The 25038-nt window shown below is 39.7% G+C and overlaps 2 protein-coding genes across 3 annotated transcripts in view; one reads left to right on the top strand and one right to left on the bottom strand.

Moving 5' to 3' along the window:
* The first annotated feature begins 1563 nt into the window (after positions 1–1563).
* Positions 1564–10462, top strand: mppe1 (metallophosphoesterase 1). The gene is made up of 9 exons (XM_029453609.1): positions 1564–1960; positions 2082–2190; positions 3648–3751; positions 4682–4762; positions 6571–6679; positions 6996–7076; positions 7997–8119; positions 8228–8368; positions 9286–10462. The coding sequence occupies exons 1-9, from the start codon at positions 1710–1712 to the stop codon at positions 9469–9471; spliced, it is 1185 nt and encodes a 394-aa protein (XP_029309469.1). The 5' UTR covers positions 1564–1709; the 3' UTR covers positions 9472–10462.
* A 1892-nt stretch (positions 10463–12354) lies between these two features.
* gnal2 (guanine nucleotide binding protein (G protein), alpha activating activity polypeptide, olfactory type 2) overlaps positions 12355–25038 on the bottom strand; it is a 47646-nt gene continuing 34962 nt past the window's right edge. For both annotated transcript variants that reach the window (XM_029453676.1, XM_029453677.1), the window contains exons 6-12: positions 19012–19066; positions 18839–18912; positions 16977–17035; positions 16653–16773; positions 16074–16204; positions 15919–15986; positions 12355–14815 (exon numbers count right to left, since the gene is read on the bottom strand). In XM_029453676.1, the coding sequence (XP_029309536.1) occupies positions 14669–14815; positions 15919–15986; positions 16074–16204; positions 16653–16773; positions 16977–17035; positions 18839–18912; positions 19012–19066 (655 nt within the window). In that variant the 3' untranslated portion in view covers positions 12355–14668. The remainder of the gene's footprint in view (positions 14816–15918; positions 15987–16073; positions 16205–16652; positions 16774–16976; positions 17036–18838; positions 18913–19011; positions 19067–25038) is intronic.

Genomic DNA, 25038 nt, shown 5'->3' with positions numbered 1-25038 from the left:
ATTAAGGCTTTCTTTTACAAATGACTGTAATGATCCCCACCTTTAATGAGGAAGCTACCCCCCCCCCCCCCCCCATTTCAGTGCTTTTCTACTCTTTGTTGGTATTAGTGAATCTCTCCGTGCTTTCTCCTTCAGACTGAACGCTGGGGAGTTTCAGGGTTTGAAACAAAGTTGTGCATTTGAAGGACAGTTTACACTTTAAAGCAAATGCTCTCCATGTCCTCAAAGCCTGATGTGAGTGGAGCGAAGCCAGGCGGAACATCTGGAGGACGGCAGGGTTTTTGAGTCTCCACGCCCTTATTTTTTGGTTCCTTGAGACAAAAATGCTCATTCATAATCACAAACATATCATAAGTCTTAGATGCCTATCCCATTGATCGTGCTGTCATGCGTCAACTTCCTCCTCTGGGCCGCTGCTTCTCCTTTGCTCTACTTTTTTCACTCCTGCAGCTTCCTCATTCTGTACAAGTCTGGTTCTGCACTGGAAGTCTGTTTTTCTGCTGCTGGGAGGAATGTTTTAGGGTCAAAGTGAAGACAGAACCTGAGTGAAGGCAGGAGCCTCTTTGTGCATGTATGAGCAGAACAAAAATCACTGACTTGCAAACCAACTGGTTTTAGCAGGTAACTGAGCGCCGTGATTAGAGCAGTTTCAAGTGTCCTTCAAACTCCTCTGTGGTTTTAGTTTCAGTGCACACACAAGCAGTCTCCTGCTGATTAGGTTTTGGCTCTTAATCACTTAATCTCTTTTGTCCCATATAGCTGTTGGCTCCTTTCCATTTGCAAGTCTTTGTGTGTTTGTGCGGACAGGCTTTCTTATCACCGATCAGATGTATCAATAGTTTTACAGTTTACAGATAGTTTGGCTTTTTAATAACTTTTAATTCCAACGTTTTTTAATTTCCCTGCCAACCATCCATCCAACTCTCCACAAACAGTCAAGTTAGCAGGTGTTAGTAAAACACATACCGGAAGTAGCCGATTGTGCTTTTATTTTGAGTAAATGTATTTATGTAATAATTTGTGCTTTTGATCATTTGTTGTTTTTATTAGTTTACTCTTGGTGCTTTGCTGGCATCCTTTTATTGTTCTTATAATTAGTTTCTTGTGCTTTTACTTGTGTAATCTGTAAAGTACTTTAGGTTGTTTTTGGGTTATGAAATGTGCCTTATAAATAAATTAGCATTGTGTTTAAGATGTATCTGTATTAACCACACGACCAGTGTTTGGAAGTAAGTAAATGTAATTGTATTTAAAAATATCTGAGTACTTCTTTCAAACACATAATGTTCCCTTAATGTAAATGATTGCTTTAACAGTTTTATTTTGAAAAGACCTATCACCGGAAGTATTGTTTCTAGCTTGACCTTCAAGAGCTGCGATGAGGTTTATAGTTTAGAAACAGCTGCAGACTGACTGCTCCTCTCGGCTGTCTCTCTGCAAGCAAAGGACATTTTAAAAACTTTTTTTTATCTAATACTTTGAATCACCGGGACTCCACACGGAGATTGTTCTCTTTTTGGGGGGTTGGAGGGGGGGGGTTAGGCTATCCGGCGCAGCCTCAGAGCAACTTGCCATGAGCATCACACGGCTGGGGACCTGAACAGTCGTCGGGTCGCTTCTGTGGAAGAGGGGAAGAAGATGCCTCATGGACCGCTCCATCACCGCCAGTGCGCAAGTTCAGGGCATCACAGCCGCCGAATAACAAAGCAATGCCGAGGTTTAGCGCCAGATGGATTGTTGCGGTGGTGCTGATCCTCCTAGTCGGCGCTTTCTTCTTCTGCGAGTATCTCATCTACTTCCCGACCATCCTCAAGTGCGCCTGGCCGAAGATCAGCCCTGCACGGGGCGGCGGAGAAGGCATCGACGGCCGCCCGATGGACTCAACAGTCCGCGCTATGGTGCTGTCGGACACCCACCTCCTCGGAGCCGTCGGGGGACACTGGTTCGATAAGCTCAGGAGGTAATGCCATTTTTTCCCTCATCACTCTCCTGTCATTCACCCGTCCGTGCTCCCGGCTCTGCTGGAGTGTAAACAAAAACAACAAATAACGCGTACTTGTTGTCTCCAAACACACGCACAGGGAATGGCAGATGGAGAGGGCTTTCCAGACCGCTCTGTGGCTGCTCAGGCCCGAAGTAGTGTTTATTCTCGGGGATATCTTCGACGAAGGCAAGTGGAGCTCGCAGAAGGTAACGTAGAGCTTTTCTCTCTTTCGTGCTTTGTCTGCAAACCCACAGTGCTTATGATGAAGATGATGATGATGCTGAGCAGTATGTGGATGCAGAGCAAAGGCCGGTCATCATCATCTTGTACCATCCAGGCCTGAGAGGCTGCAGGTTTTTAAAAGAAAACAACACCAACAGCAGCAGCAGCAGCAGCTGTAGCATCCTCTCAGCCCTCCATGGTACATGCATCCTGCTTTAGGAAACCTCCCCTGGGTATTCTCCCACATCTATTACTGGATTGTCAAATGGGATCTGTCAAGTCAGATAGAAGAAAGATGAAGTGTTGCGCAAGTGGAAAGCCTCATTAAAACGGAGAGAGAGTGTGCAGAATCTCCACTAATCTGCTGTGTTCCTCCGTCAGCTTCCTCGTTCATGTTCACACTTGGTTGGCGTCTCTTCTATAAATTGTATTGCGGATGTTTTGCAAGAGGAAGGACTCAAAGCTTTGAATTTGCTGAAAGGGAAAAACTGACAGTAGGTCTGGAGCTGATTGTTTTCATTATGGATGAACCTGTCAATTATTTTCTTGACTGATTTGTTTACATGTCAGAAAGAAATGCCTGTTAAAAAGTAACCAGAATCCAAGATGACATCTGGAAGTTGTTACTAACAATTATGTGTCAGTTATTGTCTCGATGAATCGTTAGTCCACACGTCAACACATAGAGACAAATCAACATCACAAGTTCTCATACCTCAAAGAAACGTCTTTAAATCCCTAGTTTTGTCTGACAAATTGTCTAAAACCTGGATATATTTTATTTGAAATGATACAAAACACAGAAAATCTTCACATTTTAGAACTTGAAACAAATACATGACTTATTTAACAATTAATTATTTATAACAGTTAATCCACTAATTGTTTCAGGCTTCCTGTTGGAGAATTTAAAGCTTTACATTTGCAGGACAAATAATACAAAAAGTAGGCTACAACTAATCATTATGTTTCTTTTTTTTTGACTAATTGTTTAAACTATAAATGTCCAGTATATCAATCACAGACCAACAGACCAAAACCCAAATTAAAAATTATATAAAACATACAAAATAAATAGAAATCTTCATATTTTATAACCTGTTTTACAAGCCTGATGAAGATGAATCGATTATTATTAAAGTATTCATCAGTCAGTCAGCCCTAATTAGAAGTAGCCTCATGAGTCATTTCGAGACATATCAGTATGAAAAACGTCACTGGTGTAATTAAAGGCCTCCTGTGTGCGGCTCCGGCCCCAGCAGGTGCAAAATTAAATCTGAATCAAAGCCGCCCAAGCTTAGCGACCCATGGGGGGCTGCTGGGTGACCCTCTGAGATCCTATTAACTGTCATGAGCTTCTCAGGGGAGTTTTGTCTTATTACAGGCCTGTACTGAAACCTGCTTCAGCTGTGTGTTTGTGCTGTTCCCTGTCTGTCTGCAGCACTGGGATGACGACGTGCGCCGCTTCCACAGGATGTTTCGACACTCCCCTGACACAGAACTGGTTGTACTGGTTGGAAACCACGACATCGGTTTCCATTACGAGTAAGGAGAGGCTTCAGAGCAATATTGTTTTTTTTATTGTTCAACCTTTACTCTTAGATATTGCCCGATCAGGTTCAGCTTACTCCAAAAATAAAGTGTGCAGGGTTCAGGGAATGAGTCACGATAAGATGAGGACTTTGAGTTGTCACTTGTTTTAACCAGAGAAGACACTCCTCATACCGCCACAGTGCAAACTCCTCACACAGTAACAACTAAAGGACTTTGTCCGCAATGCACAACAGTCAAGGAAATATTTGATCATGAGTCATTGAGGAGGACATTTACTGAGATATACTGTACAAGAGCAGTAAAAGCATATTGTCAACCAATCAAAAGGCTTCACGTGAAACACCAGAAGCATCGAAACAAAGTGCAAAAGAAACACACCTCAAAAGGATTTTCAAATACAATCGTAGACAGTCTTTAAAGAGCCAAGAGAATAGAAAAGGTAAAATACAAAACTAAAGGTTACAGTACAGTGTAAGAAATGAATAATAACTTTATTTATTAAAAGCAAACAGAAAAGTCTTCAGCTCCGAAGATGCATCTGTGAAAGAAATGAATTCATTACATCTTATTTGGTCACAAAAACAAATCTGTAATAAAAAGGAGCTGAAAGAATACAAAGGTCTTGCATTATATTTCAGAGATGTTGCATTTATTGTGTCTAACCCCTGTATGTAGCACTATTCTGAATCTAAAACCTCAGGGGGGGAACAAGCAGCGAAAGCAAATGCAATAAGATGCATGAAATCCTCCTACAGTTCAGTGTTTGAAGCCTGTGATGCAGACATGTGTGGTTTGATTGAACTCGTGCGGCAGGAAGCGAGCTGACACAGCTCTTATGTAACGCACAGACGTGACAGACTGAGCAGCAGGTTGATTATCTTCTGTGTTGGGGTGTGACGAGCGTGTTGTGTCTCCCATCAGGATGGACTGGTTCAAGCTGCAGCGCTTCGAGAAGGTCTTCAACGCTTCCTCCACCAGGATCGTCACCAAAAAGGGAGTCAAGTGAGTGACAGCAGGATGCAACACACGGCAGACCAATTAGACTCAGCAGGCTGGAAGGTCACAGGCTGAACCCCCCCCCCCCAGTCAAACTCAAACTTGCTTTTAAACACCACAACAGGCAGTAAACTGTTCTGCTGATAGGTACACAGAAACCTCCTTCTTATCAAGTCATGTTTGTTTGTTATTGAGTCCTGAAAGTCCTGAAAGTTTGTCCTTGTTTTCCTGAAAAAAAGTGGGAAAACATATTTAATTTAGTTTCCAATGCAAATGAACTAGTTTCAAGGATTTATCAATATTTTATCAATATATATCAATTCAGGTGCGGTGACCTCCCTTATTATTATTTTTAATAAAGATCCAGACGCTAATCTTTCTTTTAAAAAAGGAAAATTCTATTATTATTATTCTAAATAATATGTAATAAATTATAAATTAAATAATATATCTATAAATTAATAATTTCTTCACTTTATTTAGGAAAATATGGTTTGAGGACAGAAATAATTTGATATGTTGGAGAGTTTTATAGTTAGATTTATTATTTATTATTATTATTATAAGGTACTAGGAAATTAAAGCCATATTTATATTTTGAATATAGAGACAAAATGTAAATGTAATGTAACAGTATTTATATTATTATGGAACATATATTGAGAAATGTACAAATCTAAAAGGAAAATAATTCATTATGTAATATATTATATGCATTGTATATGACTTAAAATATGCATTATGCTCAAATATTTATTATAAAACTGGATTTATGATGAAAATATTTAGTATTTAAACCGTGCTATAAGAGTTTGTATGTTCACAATACTTCAATAAATGCCTTTGATACTTTATTTAAGAAAATCCAGTAAATAAATCATTTGCTTCCTGCAGCTGCACTGTAATAAGAAAATACATTTTTTAAAAGGTTTTCATGATGTGATTCATTCTGAACTGCAACCAGACAAATAACCTTATTTATGCAGCAGTGATGTAGCGTCATGTCAATGCTCCATCCCTGCTGGGTGTGGTCGTAAAGGATAGTTTGGATAGTTTGTAGTGGGGCTGCATGAGGTACCACTGGTCAGTGTATTTCCTGCAGTAGATGGCGGTCGGCCCATCTACACAGACAGACAGGAGTTACTGCACAGGAGCAAAGCAATGCACTGCTGTGTGCGACAGCCCTCTGCGACAGGGCACATAGTCTGTTGTATCCATCTGTGCTCTTGCCACCAGACTCCTTTGACAAAAACCTACATTTTCCCTTGCAGAACAGGGAGGTTGCTGGTCTACCGCTGCTTCAATATGTTAGTTAGTTTGTGTTATTGTGTGACTTTGGTGAATCAGAACGAACCCTTACAAACACAAAAGTTACACAATAACACACTCTAACTGACAAATCGAGGAAGCGGCAGACGAGAAACTTCAGTGTTCTGAGGGGTAAAATGACTGTTTTTGTCAATGCAGTCTGGTGGCTTTGAAGAGAGCATAGATAACTGCTTCAGCTCTCTGTCAGACGGCAAAGTAAAGCGGGGGAAAGATTCTAAATATAGCATACAAGTCATATTGTGCATGGCAGTACATTGCTTTGCTCCTGTGCTGATACTCCTGTCTGTTTCTAAGCCATCTACTGTAGCTAGTACACTGATTATGCACTAGTGCTTCATTCAACCTCACGTCAAAACATCCAAACTATCCCTTTAAAGCACCCAGAATATACACATTATAATAAGATGTATCTCTGCAGCCTCACTGCAGCTCTTCTGTGCTTCATGCCAGAGTAACTGAGTCTGTTTCTTTCTCCCTCTCGTCAGTTTTCTGCTGGTGAACAGCGTGGCGCTGCACGGTGACGGGTGTCCCATCTGCCAGTCGGTGGAGAAGGAGCTGATCAAACTCTCCAGAGACCTCAACTGCTCTCTTCAGGTGAGGAGCAATACTTAAAGAAGTCGCTCGCACCCTTTCACGCTGTCAGCACCTCGAACACACTCTGCTGCTCGTGAGCCGTGAAAGTGAAGGAAAAAACCCCACTTATATCCAAAGCTCAGTCGTACCTGGAGCAGGTGTTAAGTTCTTTTTAAACAGTGTTGTACGCGTTTAAAGTGCCGCCTGATTGCTTTTCTTCCTTCCTGCAAACAGCACAAATGTTGGAGAGATATGAAATAGAGTTGATGTTTGAGGACGCATTGTGAGCTTGTGTACAAGACAGCCGATGAATTCTTTATGACGCCTTTTTCTGCAGAACTCGCAGTCGGGCGGCGGAGTGACGGACAGCTGTGAGGGCTCGCAGCTCTACCCCCCCACATCCCCCATCATGCTACAGGTGAGATTGGTGCTGACACGATTAGTTGACTGAAGGATGAGTCTTGATACAACATTCTTAAACTCATATGTACATTGAAGGTTAATGTGATCGTTCATCCTTAAAGTGACTCACTATTTTGGGAGTCTTCTAAATTTACTTTTGAGGTTGAAATTCCCCTTTCCCCCCCCCCCAGGCTGGGTTTCATTGCTGGTTTATTGTTTCAACTCATTTCTCAAGTAAAAATCAGCTGGTTCCTATTTCTCAAATATGAATCTCTCTCTCTCACATCACTGTAAATCAAATCCCTTCCACTTTATATTTGACTAATTGCTTTAGCACAAACGTTTATGTGCGTATCTTTTTCAACAGTTTATTTGCTGCATGTTCTAAATCCAATTCAGTAGCACTTTATTTGTCCCTGTGGGGGCAATTTGCAGCGCCACGTAGAGCAGTACTTAACAATAAAAACACAATATAAGACACATTTAAGATATAAAATACCAAAAACTCTTCATAAGTTTGCTCATAAGTTGACTCAAATCTTCTCTCTAGTTGCTTCTGTGGGACATAATAACGTTAAAATATTGTTTATTTTCAAAATGTATGTATATATATATATATATATATCAATTTTCCTTTATTCTTCTATTATTTTTTACATGTTTTATTTCTATCTTTTACATATGTTATTGTTCTTAGTATACCTGTTGCTATTTACTGTCTTTTTTTAAATTATTATTATGTATTGTTTGGTTTTATAATGCAGTATTTGTATTAATCTGCCTGATTTTTATGTATACTCTTTTATTTCATCCCTGTATTGTAAAGCACTTTGAACTACACCACCTGCACGAATGGTGATTTATTAATAAAGGTGTGTTAATATTAAAATAAAACTAGTAAGGTGATAATAACCATGACCTCTGTCGGTCCTCCAGCACTATCCTCTGTACAGAGTGAGCGATGCGGGCTGCACCGGGCTGGACGCTGCACCGCCTGAAGAGCGACACCTGCTGTTCAGAGAGAAGTACGACGTGTTGTCGAAGGAGGCGTCACAGAGGGTGAGCGTCTCTCTCTTAAAGCATCTCATCCTTCCCGTGCAGGAACAGTAGATGATGTAAGCGAGCAGCAATGTGGATTTTCAGACGTGTGTTGTGTCGCTCCTCCAGCTGCTGCAGTGGTTTAAGCCCCGCCTCATCCTGAGCGGACACACCCACAGCGGATGTGAGGTTCTCCATGACAACAAGTACCCGGAAATCAGCGTGCCGTCCTTCAGCTGGAGGAACAGAAACAACCCCAGCTTCATCCTGGTGAGTAAAAAAAAAATCATTATTATTCACAACAAAAGGTTAAGTGCTGGCTACAAGCAAACCAGATGTTACTGATAATTACCAAGGTATTTTAGTATGTGTATTATGCATTTTATTGTTTTTCTTTATCCTGCATCGTCCTTATCAAATAAAAATAAATTAAATTAAATTCACGAGGTAAAGAAATACAGGTTGGTGAAAAATATAACTCTTTTAATGAGTTTTTAAAGCAGCTTTAATGTGACTATGTGTGTAAAAGGAGGTTGTTCTCACAGTGAACCTGCAGAGGATTATCACCTGAATCTCTTTTTATAGTTTCAGTTCATTGTTTCGCTGTCAGGTCCTCGACTTCACCGCTTCAGTCTCACGGCTCTCAAAGCGATGTTTCTATCCACAGCAGACAGCTGTCTTCAGAAAGCGTTCAGGGTTCCCCAGTAGCTTAGCTGGTGGAGCGATGTACTAAACAGTCCTTACAGCAGTGATATGGGTTCAAATCCGCCCCCCGCCCCTGTGCTGAATGTCGTCCCCTCCCTTTCCTCTTTTCTTTCAAAGCCCCAAAAATAAATCTTTAACATTTTTAAATTTCTCATAAACCCACAGTACACCACAGATGTTTCTCGTACATGTTAGTCTTTAATCTGCTCTTTTCTTCTTTATTTTCTTATATGCTGCTGTAATATTACAATATAAATATTTATAATAAATAAAAATAATGTGATATAATGTTAAATGGATATTAGGGTGAGATTTCCTTTTTGAAAATATATTCTAGTGCAGGAATTGTTTCTTTAAATAGTGAGATTAGCATAGAAATGTGGAATCAGGAACTAAATAAGAGTTCATTTTTGGCCCTAAAGAGCAATAATAATACTGATTATCACCTCTAACCTCTTTATCCTCCTCCCCCCCCCCTTCAGGCGTCGGTGTCACCCAACAGTTACGCTCTGTCCAAGTGTTTCCTGCCGGAGGAGAGCACGGTGATCGGGGTTTACTGCTCGGCCGGCGCCTGCATGCTGCTGCTGTTCCTGGCTCACTGTCTGTGGATGAAAGGCCTGCTGCAGTGCCTCAGCCTCTGCCTGCTGGGGAAGCACAAGTATCTGTGAACTACGTTACCCACAGTGCACCGGGACAGAGCTGTGAGAGTAGAGTTCACTGGACTTGATAAATGTGAAGTTCCTCTTCTGAACGGGTCGATTTGTTTGTCCAAATGTTTTTACGACACTGTGAAGGACACCACTATATGTTTTAAATGTCTTAAAACGACTCAACGTTTATCACTTGATGTGATTACAGCCTGTGATGACACAAGCGGAGGATGTGGGGGCCAAATTGTAGTTATAAATCATCACTGGTGTTTGTTTCACCTCCCCTTGGTGAGTGTGGGACGGGTGGAGCTTAGTGCATCACGAAAATGTAGCTTTTCAATCACAGAAAAGTAAATAACTGACTTTCCAACAGTTTTCCTGGGACTTGCTAAAGTATCAGAGTGCACACAAACTGAACGAACCTGTACAACAAATGTAAATACGGTTGAACTGAAGGCGGTAAAGTCAGATGTTGGTTTATGTCTCTTCACTGTAAACACACTGAGCATTTCACACTCTTGTGTCTTGATGTCTGATGATAATCATGATGTTTTTATGACGCATATCTGAATATATTTATTGCTGACTTGTGCCAAATGCTTGTGAGGGTTTTTGCCAAATTGTTTCGGATGAACTGTACATAATAAATGAGAATCTTAAGGTCAGTTTTAGAGTTACGATCACCTAAAGGAAGAAATATTCAATATCATGGGATGTTCTACACCGTCGACTTTTCAAAACCTGGAAATTGGCAGCAGAGATGGACAAAACGTCATGGTAACCAAAAGAAATGAATGTGATTGAAGCACAAAATGTGTATTTGCAAAAACAGAATCATGTCAAATAAAAAAAAAGTACAAAATATTGGGCACATCTTCCTGATATGGAGTTACAGTTCCTGCCTCCATTCGTCTCTATACATTTCCTTTAGGGCTGGACAAGATGAAAATATTTACTGTGAGACTGCACATTTGTTGAAAGTCTTGAGATTTCATAGACTTTCATAAAATATTGAATGATATTGGATTTAAATATGATTTCTTTTGCATCAACTTGATGATTTGTCAGGTGTTTGAATAACTGGATTCTTCAAGAAAAAGGCCGCAACTTACAATTGTTTTCATTATCAACTAACTTATTGATTAATCTTTTCTTTTAGTCTATAAAACTTCTAAAAAATTGTGAAAATGCACTTTCTCAGAGCCCAAAATGATGTCTTCAAATCGTTTTGTTTGGGCGTTTAAAGTGATATAAATCAGAATTCTGACATTTGAGAAGCTAAGAACCATAAACATTTTAGCATCTTAATTTAAATTAACAATTTGAAGATTTAGAAGAAACTAATTGTCTAATTTTATGTCAAGAAAACTAAAAAATCCTGTCCGGTTCTCAAATAATTTTAAGAAAATGGATGATACGTATAGGTATATAAAAAGTACATATATTGTGATGTGAGATGTTTATCTATATTTCCATAATCTAGTAAAATGTATTCATCTGGATTCACCTGTTACACTCAATAAGAAGAGAAAGGGACGTTTCACATTCAGTTTAGCCAAACTGTATTAGGAGTAAAGTTGTATAAGATTTTCAAAATAATAGCGTAGTTTTTTTTAAATCATCATTTTGTACAAAAGCCCCTGAACATCAGCGATACACCTGCACAGGTGATTTCAATCATCTTCCTTGATTAGACCTCGTCCCTGACTTTAATCAGATACAAACTGTGAGTGTGTGAGGGAGCTTAACATCAGAATAACCACATTATATATATATATATATATATATATATATATATATATATACTTATTTTAACTTACACTGTTTAGATTCTCAATTTCTTTTTAATTATGTAATTTTTTATTTATTTTTTATTAATTTGTATGCAATGATTTTATCATATTTAGTTTGCATTGTTGGTGGGACCCATTTCTTATCTTCTCTGTAATCGTTGTGCATATGATGCATCAGGATTTATCAATGGGCCTCTCACAGCAGTCACTTGTCACGGTAGGAAACGCACAGGTCTAAATAATCACGTTCAAGATGTTTGAAGTCTGCTTCAGTTTCAGGGTCTTGGTATCATCAGGGACACTTGAATACAGCGGAGTCGTCTTTAATGTTATTAGTAACGCTTGTACATTTCCTAATATGACAAGTCAAAATGTCAGCTGTGTAAAGGGCCAAAACAATGCTGCAGAAACACAGTAAAGATACTGGATGTACGCAGCCCTGCTCCCCCTCATAAGAACCCCTGTGCCTCATTAGGGACATGTTTTAATGTTTCAATCATTCTGGTTGTTTTAATGCATATGGCATTCATTTTGGCAAGGCTGTGGGTATTTTATTTTGAAAGTTCAACCTCAGCTGCCAAAATAAACTGTAGCTAAAATACAGACACTAGTATACAGAAAATAATCAAATGTGTTTTTTTGCATAAACAAATTAGATTTGAGGGGTTAAAATGATAAAACTATTTGTTAGTGATGATCAGGACTGTTGTTGCTTAACATCTGAACTCTGTAAAAGAGGAACATAATATTAATAGTGTTTTTACATCAGTTTTAGGAAGGGGACATTGTTGTTCTTTAAGGTAACAAGTGGGGGGGCGTTGTTCTTTTAAATATACACTGCACAAAAAATAAAAATCCCCCCAGCATACATACAAATAATTACATTTTTGTGGCATTACATAAACAAGCTAAGTATTTAGTCTTGCTCAGGTTGGAATAAAGATTTAAAATAATAAATTATGTCAATATCTAATTTTTTGGACACATTTTTGTCCTTTAAGAACATTTTTTTTTTTTTAATTGAGGCACAAGGGTTAGCTCAACTGCAGCTTTCACAAAAACAAAAAAACTCAGTGGTAACAAATCTGGACACAACTGGACACCAAGATGGAAATAAAGCAAAGTCCTCTAATGTGCCTCTTTATTTAAAGAAAATAAAAATGTCATTTAATCATCCTCCCAGGCCAAACAAGGTTTTTGCACCTCCAGTCAGTTCACTCTCTTTTGGGGATAGACGTGTACTGTAGCAGAAGAAAAGGCTGATGCTGTTTGTACAAGGAGAAGAGCTTGTCTTGTTGGGTGCTGCTCACACATTCATAGTGCCTGTGCCATTGGGTATGGCTCCAAAGGACCAAAGAATTACTAATATTGCACGCTCTCATTTATTCATCTCCATTCTAAACATGCTTTCCTATGTGTGTATGTATACATATTTACCGTATACATACATAGGTATGTACACCTAGGCACACACATAATTAAACATGTATAATTGTACATATATATTTATATAGACCTATAAATTTACATGTACATACATTTATAAAATTTTACACACAACGCACATTCGCCCTCACACACTCACACACACACACACACAATGCGTCTGTGAGTCTATGTTTGTTTTATGTACACATGCGCACAGGCACGCACATCAGTACAGATCTCAGACACACTTCATATCGAAAAAACGTTGGTTCCTATTAAAACAACACCAGGTTGCAATTTGGACACTTTCAATGGATTTCCAATGTTTGTTTAAAGCTGTGAAATTCAAAATAAAATAAAAATAAAAAAAAGGAGGAAAAATAAAACCAACAAAAGAAAGAAAGAAAAAAAAGGCATGGCGCTGCAACATCTGGTCTTCACTGCAGGTAAGTGGTTAATTTGCATAATGTATACAGGTTTTTAGGATTTTTTCCCTATTTTTTATTTTTTACTAAACAGCATTTCCTTTTTTTTTATAAACCAGAAAAAACTAAACTCTACAGAGAAAGTCCCCTACCCGCAGTCTTCCGCTGCTGATAGAGATTGACATCAAGCTGTACAGCGCAGTCGAAAACATACTTACATCTGAGCTCATTTACAGGTACAGCCATAATCAAGGCACAAAGATCTACAAGTAGATTTGTTTTTCTTTCAATTAAGTTGTACAAAATAATATTACATTTTACAGTCTGTACAGGATAATTCAACCTTGCACAGTGTACAAGTTAACAAAAAAAAGAAAAGAAAAAGAGAACAATACATTTTTCTCTCCCGTCCCTCCACCCCCCCCCCCCCACCCTCCCCTCCCATCAGTATCTCTAAGCTAAAAGGATGGTTTGTGTGGAAAAAGGAGGCAGGTCCGAGTCCGTGGAGGCAGCAGGGCTAAGGTGCAGAGAGCTCAGTCCCTTTTCCTTCATTTAAATCCTTCTTCGTGTCGTCGTATTTCCTGCCCCCCCCCTCCCACTTTTAATCTTTCGCTCCACATGTCTCTCGGCTGCTCGGTGCACCCTGCAGCTCGGCAAGCTAACATCGTGACAGGGTAATAAATATTGTGATGCTACATTGTGTGTATGCTTCCTCTGGAGAAAAAACAACAACAACAACAAAAAAAAAAAAAAAAAAAAAAGTTATTAAGGAACCTGATGCAAAGTGCATTTATCTCTTCATCCACTCGGTTCCCCTCCGTCCACTCCCGTTCCTCTCCGGTGTAGTCTTCCACGCAGAGAGAAGAAGCAGGTCAGAGGGGGTGACGGGGCAAAAAAAAAAAGGGGGGGGGGGGGGGAGGGGCGGGGCAAAGGTCATGGTGGTGATGCCAGCTTTAACCGGCAGGTGACACACAAACATAAACGCATGCGCTCGCTCACATGGCATTCCTCCTTCACACACACAAACACACACACTGCCTCTACACTGAGGTCCTGTAGGTGTGTTTTTATGTATCCACACCCACCAGTCCAGGTCCAATGACAAAGCCAAAAAACAGGACACGAAGGGGCAAAAAAAGAAGAAGAAAAACAAAAAAAAGAAGGAGGTAGCCCAAGGCTTAGTGGAATGACAAAAATCAAGGCATTCAAAAGGAAGGATTAAAAGAAAAAGAAGGAAAACAAAACAAAACGAGAAGCGGCACGCAACAACTTTGTTCCCCAACCTTCCTTTCACGTCGGTGAAATGGGGATGAATCGGTCTCAGAGAAAAAAGAAAAAAAAAAGTACAAAAAGCTAAGAAGTTAAGAAGAGGAAGAGGATTTGACACACTTCAGTAGTACTTCATAGTCCTCGACAGGAGGGGTGGTCAGGGGGTTGTTGAGGGTTTCTTTGAGGGAGGAGGGGTGAGGAGTAAGGGTGGAGGAGGAGGAGGAGGAGGAGGAGAAAGGGTTCGTCAAGGATGCAGAATGGTGGAGAAAAACACAGAAGGCTGACGGAGGCGGTCTCCCATCACAAGAGTTCGTACTGCCGCAGGTGCATTCTCTGGATGATGTCCCGGCAGTCGTTGAACACCCGCCGGATGTTCTCTGTGTCCACGGCGCAGGTGAAGTGGGGGTAGCAGTAATGTCTGCCGTCGCCACTCGCAGTGCTGATCCGCTGAGAAGAAGACACGGAGACAGAAGACATTAGAGGGATGAAATATAATCTGAGCCGGGCTCAAGCTCCTCTTCTGGCCACTTCTGACCTTCAACTAGTCTTAAAAAATATAAATATAAATATATAAATATATATATATATATATATATATATATATATATATATATATATATATATATATATATATATATATATATATATATATATATGTACATTATGTGTTAATATAAAAGCTCTTCCAGCAGCGTCAGCACATAAAGTTAGAGCATTTCAATCCTGTCCCTCTAACTTCCAGTTTGAGCAATCTGTCATTTACCATCTTGTGGCACAAAACTAAATATCATAAAACATAATGTGGCATTCTGTGGGATGTTTTGTGGCGTTTGATGTCTGCTGTCAAGGACTGAAGGTTTCCTGTGATTGTAAGAATATATCATTCTTTGATGAAATGTGACGATACACAAACAGAAAATGACGTTAATTCTAAAATTCTGATGTTATTTCTCTGTATTTATTAGATTATATGGGAATATTTATTTCAGTTTAGCAGTTCCTCTTAAAAATACATATTGTTTGAAGTGGAAAACGCAAACCATACAGAATCATTTCAAATCTGGGCATTCAACTTTTAAACCCTCCGACTGTCCCTACTAGAAAGTGAGGTACCTTACAACTACCGGCCTATATTAGACACAACTAAACCAACGTTAGTCATTAAAAAGGTGTGTACGTTTAGGATCCTTTTATTTTTAAACATAAAGAGGTTACAGCGTTGACATTATGTCAAAGACGTCTATGTGTTGTGTTGCAGAGACTGAAGTTAGCATGCCGCTCTGTGCAGTCCTGTAATACCGCTTGTTCCTCTAGAGGTGATAGTGAGTCACTGCAGCTCCAGTCTGCCCTCAGTCCAGAGGGAGAAGAAGTAGAGTTGCAAAGTAACAATCAGCACAAGTGTTTTTATCAAGTTCAAAGAGATATAAAAAATGCACAGTTGGTATTTGTGTTTGGCAACACCGGCTGCTATAAAACACCGAGTTATCAATTAACAGGACGAAGCGATTCATGGCTGGACATTCATTAACTTCAAACAGCGAAATACTTACAAGAAACTCGTCTCGGATGAAGAACTTAGCTCTTGTCACTCTTGGGTCTTCACCAGGTTCAGGAGTTGCTAAAAGAACCACAGATTCACAGTTTAACACAGACCGACGTAAAGAGGAACTCTTTTAGTACTTGTATTTCTCAGCGGGGCACAAACCTTCATTTGGTATGGTGTAGCGAGCATATTCGGGGAAGTAGTCTTCAATTTTGGATTTTCCAGCTAATACTTTCTCAGCCAGCATGTCCTGCTTGTTCAGGAATAATATGACCGATATAGTGCGTAACCATCTGAAACACAGCAGCAAAACAACATTAAAGAAACGGCATTAACCCTAACCCTGCACTTTAACATTTTATTTGTAAAAGGGTTTCTGTTGAAGTGTTTTGTGAAGCTGTAGGAGGCGTGTGCTTCCTGCCCCCTACGTCTGTAACGTATAGAGTCATCACCATGTGACTAACGATGATCATTGAAGCACCCAGTAACCAAACTGAACACCAGCAATGAATGCAATTTGATGTGTTGTGAGGTGTAGTTTTTTTACTGGACTTTTATTCGTCTTGAACATGTTCACATTGAGACTTTTATACACGTAACATGTCTCGTTTCATACGTTATGTTGTGCAGCTAATGGGGATCCATTGAATCCACTGATTGAACGGACAGCAGAAAGGAATAACACATAAAGCCCTCCTGGACCCGACATGTGATTCGGTTTCATTCATGTTTCTGACTCACCTGTTGTTCCAAATACTGCGGAAGAGGTCCAGGGCTTCCCGTAGCCTGTTGGTGTTATTGTCTTCCCTTATTACCATGTTGTAGCTGCTGCTGGCCACCACGAAGATGATAGCAGTGACGTCTAGAACAGGAGGAGAGAAACTACTATCAGGACAGCTCTCTGACATCACGTGTGTAGGAATAACCCGAAGAAGAAGAAGAAGAGGTGGCGTGACGCTGAAGCTGGCAGAAAATACTTTAAGACAGACGAGATGTGATAGGTGGAGAATGTGTCGTACAGTGTGGCTATTTGAAGAAGAAGAACAAAAAGGCTCAAAGTCTCACCGTTAAAGCACTGGATCCATTTTCTCCTTTCATCTCTCTGGCCTCCAACATCAAACATGCTATGAAGGAGACAAAACACCGGGTCAGACTCAACAACACACTCATATCTGCCCTCTTTTATCAAAGAGTTCATATCTCTGGTGAGACGTCAGGTACATATTGTACTGTAGTTAGCCGGCCTGAATGTTGACACGCCAGTTTTTAATTTGAATGGTTATTCCTGAGAAGACTTTTTATTTAGTTTTATTCATGATATATCTGCACCTGAGCTCAGGTCTGGTTTGCAAACAGTGATTCTAGATCTCCATTAGGAAAAGTCTGGGTGCATAAATAATCAATGAATGAATAAGACATATGAAGGAAGAGCATTATCTACTCAATAACCTGCGTGACCCTGGCTGGATGTTTGGAAGTCATCAAAGCTAAAGAATTAAAAATGCAAACCCAAAGGGAAGTCATGTCCCCGAGCTTTTATATCAAAACATTTAGGATGATATAATTTGATACAAAGGTCCGTTTCAGATGGTAGAATAAGTCTGTTGTGTCTGCGACTGCAGAAATGGGTCATCTCATCTGACATCATCAAAACAGTTTGCGAAACATTTACTTTAACTTTTACTGCCTGCTCATATAATCGCAACCAATGGAGAAAACCTTCGTTTTAGCTGCGATTATCTGAACCGTGTTGCAAAAAGGAGGCGCAGTCGAATGTTTTTTTTAAACCGTGTCATACACAAATTTCTCGCAGAGACTGGAAAACGCCTAGAGAGCCTCCTTTTCAGGAATGGGTCACAAATTCTGAGAAGCTGCTGCATGTGAAAGAAAGAGGGGCGTGTGTGTACATGCATTTGTTATAAAACGGAGAGTTTTGGTCCTTGATTAGGATCAGCTGAGCCGTGTTCGAACACAAGTAGGTGGCAGCATGCACCTCATAAGTAAATGGTTGCAACCCGCCACAAAACAAAAGAAGAAGAGGAAGATCTCGTTATAGTGAGCGTAGAAGTATCCGATGGTTAATTATGTGGTTATGATAACTGCAACATCATGAGAAGTTTTATTTATTATAAAACAGGATTGAACATTACTTCAACAACGAATGCAGACATCCAGATGAATGTTAATAATCACCGTACTCTTTAAACATGCCGTCTGTGTGCGGCACTTTGCTAAATGTCAATGAAGAACTACATTGCTTGGCGGAAGTATGATTATTTGCTATCAATAAATGATTCAATTATTTGTTGCTGTGGGTTTATTTTATGTCACCTAGCCACGAATATGTAATAACCGTTTTATAAAAAGCAATAAACCACTTGAGGCCGTGATTTAGAGAGATTTTATAACAGCTAAGGGGCGTTGTTAGGCACGACACGGACGGCCTCTCGTGGCTTATTGCTTGAATAAAAAGGTGTAAATAAAAGGGTGAGGTGGAAAACATTAAAGCTTTTGGACATTTTCTATTTATTTTCTTTTGTATTTATAAAAATTAAATTAAAATCTACTTCTCTTCCTCTTATTTCTGTGGCTGGGTCGGTGGCACTGCAGTTCTATGTGTGGAAACAGGCCGTATTCTTTCTGATTGTTGTATGCCATAAGAAAAGTAGGTTTTTTTTGGCATATGATTACAAAAGTATGTCTTTTTCTCAAATTAGTAAACGAATATAAGTTGCAAACAAAACATTTAATGTGATTTTCTTTATCCTCTGAGAACCATCAGCATGGATGGAGCATGTTTGACTGAATGCTGAAAAGATATTATGAAATAAATAACAAACCATCAGAATATAGTGTATACCGGCCAAAGGAAACCTCATCTTCATCACGCGTGTGTTATGTCCGAGTGAAAGCTGCGCAACACTTACTGAAAGTTCACTTTGTCTACTTGGAACCTCGTCTCGAAAATCCCTGAAGTTAACACTCGGCAGCGTAGCAGGTCCTGAAAAGAAAACATAACCAATTCAGTAAACATTTAAGACGACCATGCTTTTGGAGATGATTATTCAAACTATAAACTGAGCACATTGATGGGACTGACCTGGTCCGTTGGTGTGTAGTCGTTCTGTCTTACAGAGTCAATTCTGTCCAGGAAACTGCAAAGAAAGAAAAAAACAAAACTTAAATTGGCTGTGGGAACTATGAACGTTATTAAGATTCAACTAAATAAAACAATTCAATGTCACTGCCTATGAAAACTATGAAATCAATCAGATTAGTCTCCATAAAAACTGATTTCTAAAGCAATAAACAGAGAACCAGAGCTCATCTCAAAAGGGAAACCCAAGGCCACTTTCACCACTCCCAACACAATCTTATCTATTTATCAACCTATCTATTAACTGCAATCAACAAACTGGATCACATGTCACAACTGTTCATGAATCTGTTGTGCTGCGTCAGTTCGAACAGTTATTTAGACGTTCATGTGAGCTACACTGGAAGCTGCAAAAGGCGGCTGCCATGTCTGTTAAAGCAGCTGGTTGCCACAAGAGGGCAGGGCTGCTCAGTCTGGGCTATTTTGGTCTGTCTCTAGCCAGAGTGATTACATAAGGCGGTTATTGTGGAGGTTAGACAGCTTGCTGTTGCCGTCTCTTCACTACTAATAGAGCATGTGCAGTGGCAGCATGTGAAGCAGCAGCAGCAGCACAGCAGCAGCATGTCCAGCAGCATGTGCAGCAGCAGCAGCATGTGCAACTGCAGCAGCAGCATGTGCAGTAGCATGTGCAGTATGTGCAGCAGCTGCAGCATGTGGAGCAGCAGCAGCATGTGCAACTGCAGCAGCAGCAGCAGAAGCAGCATGTGCAGCAGCAGCAGCAGCAGCACACCGAGGCTGGGGACACACGGTCACACAGGCCTCTGGATGGTCTGGATCACACGATTAAAAGACTCCAACGAAGCTGAGCTGGTCAAAGGGCCAAAAATGTATAGACCCTTTAGACATAAATAAACAGCTCTATTACTACACTCCTTTCGGAAAGAACACTACACAGGTATTTAAAGCACATGATACACAATACAAAGCTTTACATTTAGATAATATAATATATTTTTCAAAACAGCCATTGAAGTTTCAGCAGGTCTCTCCGGATTATTCAGCTTTCTGTTACTACAGGAGCAACAGCGGACTACGCAAAAATGCCCTTGAAAATAATGGTGGTGCAAATATCTTTGCCAGCATGAAATGGAAATGTGTTACTATCAAAAAGAAACTTAAAAGTAACAGAAAGGAATAAACCTCTCTCTCTCTAGTTTATCAATTGAGCTGAACAGATTTGTTAATCAACAACTATGTTCTGTCATTTCTATGGTTCCAGCATCTCAAATGTGAGAATGTTCTGCTTTCTCGTCTTAAATGATAGAAAGTTGGTTATTTTGGATAAACCAAACAATGAATTGATAATGACCACAGATTGCTTGTTTCAGCTCTATTAGTTACCCTTGATTATTCATCAATTAAATCAAAATTAAGTACTAAGTTGTGGACCATGACACAACCATGATTGTGACAGCAATACTATTTAATAATAATAAACTATGGAGAGAAAGGAGATAAAGGAGATAAAGGTGCGTCTGGAGGAGAAGAGCTCCCAGCCTAAAGCTGAAGCCATAGATGTGGATCATCTCATCATCCTTCACCCAAACTATCTGTAGCTTCAGGATGTCATAAGACAGTCGACACGGCTACAAGAAAATCAGTGTTAATTCCATAAACAAAAACTATGACTAAATATGTTCGTCAACAACCTTTTTGTTTTCCATGACTAAGGCGAGACGATGACGAGGCGGCACAGGCTAACTGTGACTATATCAACGTGAAATATTGCTGACGAAAATAGAGACTAAAATGTAGTTTTAAACAATCTAAACTTTACCAAAAATCTGTGTGTGTGTCAGGACGACAGCACACAATGAGCAGTCAGGAGGACTTGAAGTGAACTTAAGTTAAAGTGAACAACCAAAGGGGTTGGGGGGGAAATGTTTTGGGTAGACTAGATAAACTGAAATATTCAATATAATCTGATGACTATAAATAGACTAAAATGTGCAGACTTTTAATCAACTAAAACAGGATGGCCATTTGACACAGACTGAGGACTAAGTAAGTCAGCGTATGGTTGTCAGTTCATTTTCAATTCAACCCTAAAAAGCAGCACAGATAATACACCCATGTAGAATTAAATAAGCGGAGAAAGAACGCTCTATTATGAAGCCTTAGAGAACAGAGACACCGCTCATGTGCTCTGACAACAATGTTTTCATCACACCGACTTAATTTCTGCCTCACACGAAAAGCAGAAGTGAGGCTATTTCTGAAAAGAGCACTAGACTTTCTTACACAGAGGAGATGCATGTACTGCATCACCAGACAACAAGGAAGGGATCATTCAAAATGCATTTATTTTATTGACTTGTTGAGTTTTTACAATGTCACAGACACGACAAAAGCACACCACGTTACCCTAGCCCAAAGTGACATCTAGAAATGGTCTTTTTATTTATTTTAGTGCACGTACTATGTACTTATTAACCAGACCAAGTATGCCAAGTCATCTCCCCAGGCTGAACAGAGGTCTTATCCAGAATGACACTCCCACAATTCTCCACACCTCTTCTTTGACTTACAAATTGACCTTTGAACGGTTGTTACTTTCTTTCTAAAGACACCTAGACCTGTAGCTTAACAGGAGTTTATGACCACTAGTAGGACTGCCGAGCAATGTTTTATTAAAAAGTGCTCATACTTTTTTACCGTGGTTCCCAAACCTTCTCCGCTTGTGACCCCCCTTTTAAAACAATCTCCCTGTGAACCCTCGTTATAGTATGTACAAGTCGTGAGCCGTTCACTGTTTCATGTGATTAATTGTAAGAGGCTTGAAGAGGAAGAATTACACACTATTACACAAAAAGAAGAAGATTATCTCATTAACCATTCGATTCAAATAGTAACTCCTTGTGGGCTTCCCATTAATCTATAACATGTCAAAAACTAGTGACATGTCCACCACATTTCCTAAAATCTAAGGTTGGTGTCATTTTTGTTATAGTTTGTTTTCACTCATTAAGTACAGGGGAGGTACACGTATAAGCCTCTGGCTTCTTGACCTCTCCTGACATTTCTTTATTATTATTATTTCATTATCTGGATTTCATGTGTGTGCAAATAAAAAGACAAAACCTAACGATATCCAGCTCACAACAGAGAAGCTGGAACTAGGAAAAATGTGGTATTTTGCGATTAATATTATTAATTTGATTGAATTACTTTTCTGTTGATCAACTAATCCAGTTTCAGCTCTATAAAAGATGAAGAGTGCATTTTAATGAGAAAGTACTGTAAACAAAACACAACTACCCACATCCTCTTGAAATGGAGACGAAAACTCAGCAACACGTTAGCATCATGTCGGTTCAGAAACCACATTAAGCAAATCACACAATTAATTGTTTCTAATTTTCAATTAGTGCTTCTCTGGAACTAAGGCAGACACAGCTCGCAAACCCGTTGAACTGCACAAGACACAAATATATACAGTTGAGTATGATAACATTCATCTCCCCTGAGAAGACACAGACACTGTTTCACACACAAAAACATATGCAAAAACCTCCAGCTTTCGCCCCATCGCTGTAACAACGAGGGAGTATTTTTAGTCAGCCATCATGCAGAAACCTAGCAAGGTTATAATTACTGAGCGCTTTGTGACTGCCATGTGACAGAAGTACTATTGGTAGAGCACTGGAGAACCAAATATAGTCCTCGTACCCAGCAAGAAAATAAAATAAAACCAATTGTCTTGGTCCTGGATCAAGGAAAGAAAACAGGAAAAAGATAACATTGATTACCAAGTGGCAGTCCAGATTATGCCTTATCAAAAAAGGTTTGGGTGCAGTTTTCAGAGGCTATGGCTGTTCTGGTCGAGCGCTACAAATAGACAAGCTGGATTTCATGTCCGGGGAAATCTGCGGTTTGTGTTGGTTTCTTCAATTTCCTCCCAGAACTGTTCTCTGCTGGCATCAGGGATCGTTATGTGATGTGGTCGTCTTGTTAAATTTGTGGATATGAGGGACAACAGGCAACCAGTTTTTCCACTTTGTGCTAGTATGTGTACAATACATATATTATGGCTTATTATTAGTTATGAATTTGTCGCTTTGTTTTTTCCACTTTAATGTCTGTTCAAAACCATCAAACCACATTAATCCAGCTGTAGCTACACATTTATCTTTTACTAGTCTGTGACAGTTTGTCCTTAATTGCCAGGTTGAATAAAATAAGAAAAACTGCACTACTATCTTGTCTATTATAGTGCCTCTCTTTCTGTCTGCGGGGCTGGGTTGTCTCCGTATTTAGCAAAAACACACTGTACTCGTCCTGCGGGCCAGTCTGTGTTGCTATGTATAGGCTTTGTTGTGGACAATATCACTTGACTTGGCCTGGTCTTTCTGTGTTGTTGGACTCATCTTTCCATAAAACACAGGCATAGGCATGAATATACACACACAGCCAGAACCTCACTCACACACCAATATGTTGAGGGATCGTTGATGCGGGGAGGGGGCCTCGGGCCTCAGTCCCCACGTGGTGCAGGTCACATGTGACTGCTCATTGAGCAGAAAAGGGGGTAAAGGGAAGATGGTGGTAGTTGAGAGGCGGGGGCATTAAAACACTTCACACAGGAGCTAGGGTCACACAGCTCCACGAACCAGAGCACAGACACAAGCGCTTGTGGGTCATTAGGGTCGCGTTTGGAGACCCACAACAAACAAATAAACAAACCGGCCTAAATACAAATAAAACTACAAACAGGGCAAAGTAGCCAACTGGCAAAGAAGTGAACCACACAGCGATCATTTCATTTTAAACGGTGTGCATCAAGACAGCACATGTCAAAAAACAAGAGACAAAAGTAAAAAGACGGTGAAAAGTTGCAACAACGCTGGAATAAAAGTGTGGGAAAAAGTCCCCTGCAACAGACCGGCAACCTTCACAGCAACGAAAAGCTCCCAGCCTCATGTGCTCATTTGATAATTGGGTTGACTTTTTACAAATAGTGGACCATCTTTAATTAGCAGTGCAGAGGATCCGATCAATAGTTTCCATATTTTGAGCCGCTCAGGCCAGCATAATGGACTTTCACTTTAGTCTCCAACGGACTGGTGACAGCGCTTTTAAACTCACTGCTGGACACGGCAGCTCCACCGCACTGTTTCCAGCTGGTGAAGCTTTATTTAAATGTTTTTGTTAGGGCCTGTACATATTTCCTGGTGTCATATATTTACTGTAGCTCAGTTGTGTTTGAGGTTTATTTTTTCCATAAGCAAAGATAACTATTTAAAGTAACAATCCATGACATTCTTTTGGAATAAATAGGAGAGCAAGCGGAGTATGAGGAGAAATACTCAACTTTGCTGAATTGTAAAAGAAAAGAGCTGAAGTCAAAGTTCATTGATGGAAAATGTACGCCAAACAGCATCAATGTATTGACCACATTATTTGACAAACAAATTATCTCTGGGAAACATGACAGTAAAAAAACAGGACACTAAATAAACATTAAAAAAACAGGATCACCATTTCAAATCTTCAATCGAGGGCTGCGTCCAACAATTACTTTCAGTATCGATTAATCGGCCAATTACTTTCTCCAACACTTAGTCTTTAAAATGTCTGAACATAAAAAAAGACCAATATAACTTCCCAGAAGCCAAGGTGATTTGTTCATGTGTTGTTTTGTGCAACCAACAGTCCAAAACACAGAGATGTTAACTTTTAAATGATATATAACAGCTATAAGTAGGAAATCCTCACATTGGAAAAGCTTTGTTTTTGCTTTTAAAGAAAGACTTATTTGATAAAAATACAAAGTAGTTGCTGATTCATTTTCTGTCAATCAATTAATCGATTACCAAAAACTTGGATCGTTCCTAAAAGGATGCATTTGTAAAACACTAATCTACTATAATTAGGACCATTGTAAGTTAATAGACTTCAACTTTTCCTCCCGCTGCGTTTCCAAGTGGTATCACTTTCTGTTTCCCTCAGACAACACAGGACACACTGCAT

The sequence above is a fragment of the Cottoperca gobio genome, chromosome 17 (genome assembly GCF_900634415.1).
Source record: "Cottoperca gobio chromosome 17, fCotGob3.1, whole genome shotgun sequence".
Lineage (NCBI taxonomy): Eukaryota > Metazoa > Chordata > Actinopteri > Perciformes > Bovichtidae > Cottoperca > Cottoperca gobio.
This window is presented reverse-complemented; position numbering and strand designations above follow the sequence as displayed.

What these genes read in the sequence shown, in the direction of transcription:
- mppe1 (XM_029453609.1), top strand. Translation starts at nt 1,710, where the DNA reads ATGCCGAGGTTTAGCGCCAGATGGATTGTTGCGGTGGTGCTGATCCTC. An exon ending in ACCTCAACTGCTCTCTTCAG is followed by an intron (nt 6,680 to 6,995) that starts GTGAGGAGCAAT and finishes CTTTTTCTGCAG; the next exon opens with AACTCGCAGTCGGGCGGCGG. An exon ending in CATCCCCCATCATGCTACAG is followed by an intron (nt 7,077 to 7,996) that starts GTGAGATTGGTG and finishes TCGGTCCTCCAG; the next exon opens with CACTATCCTCTGTACAGAGT.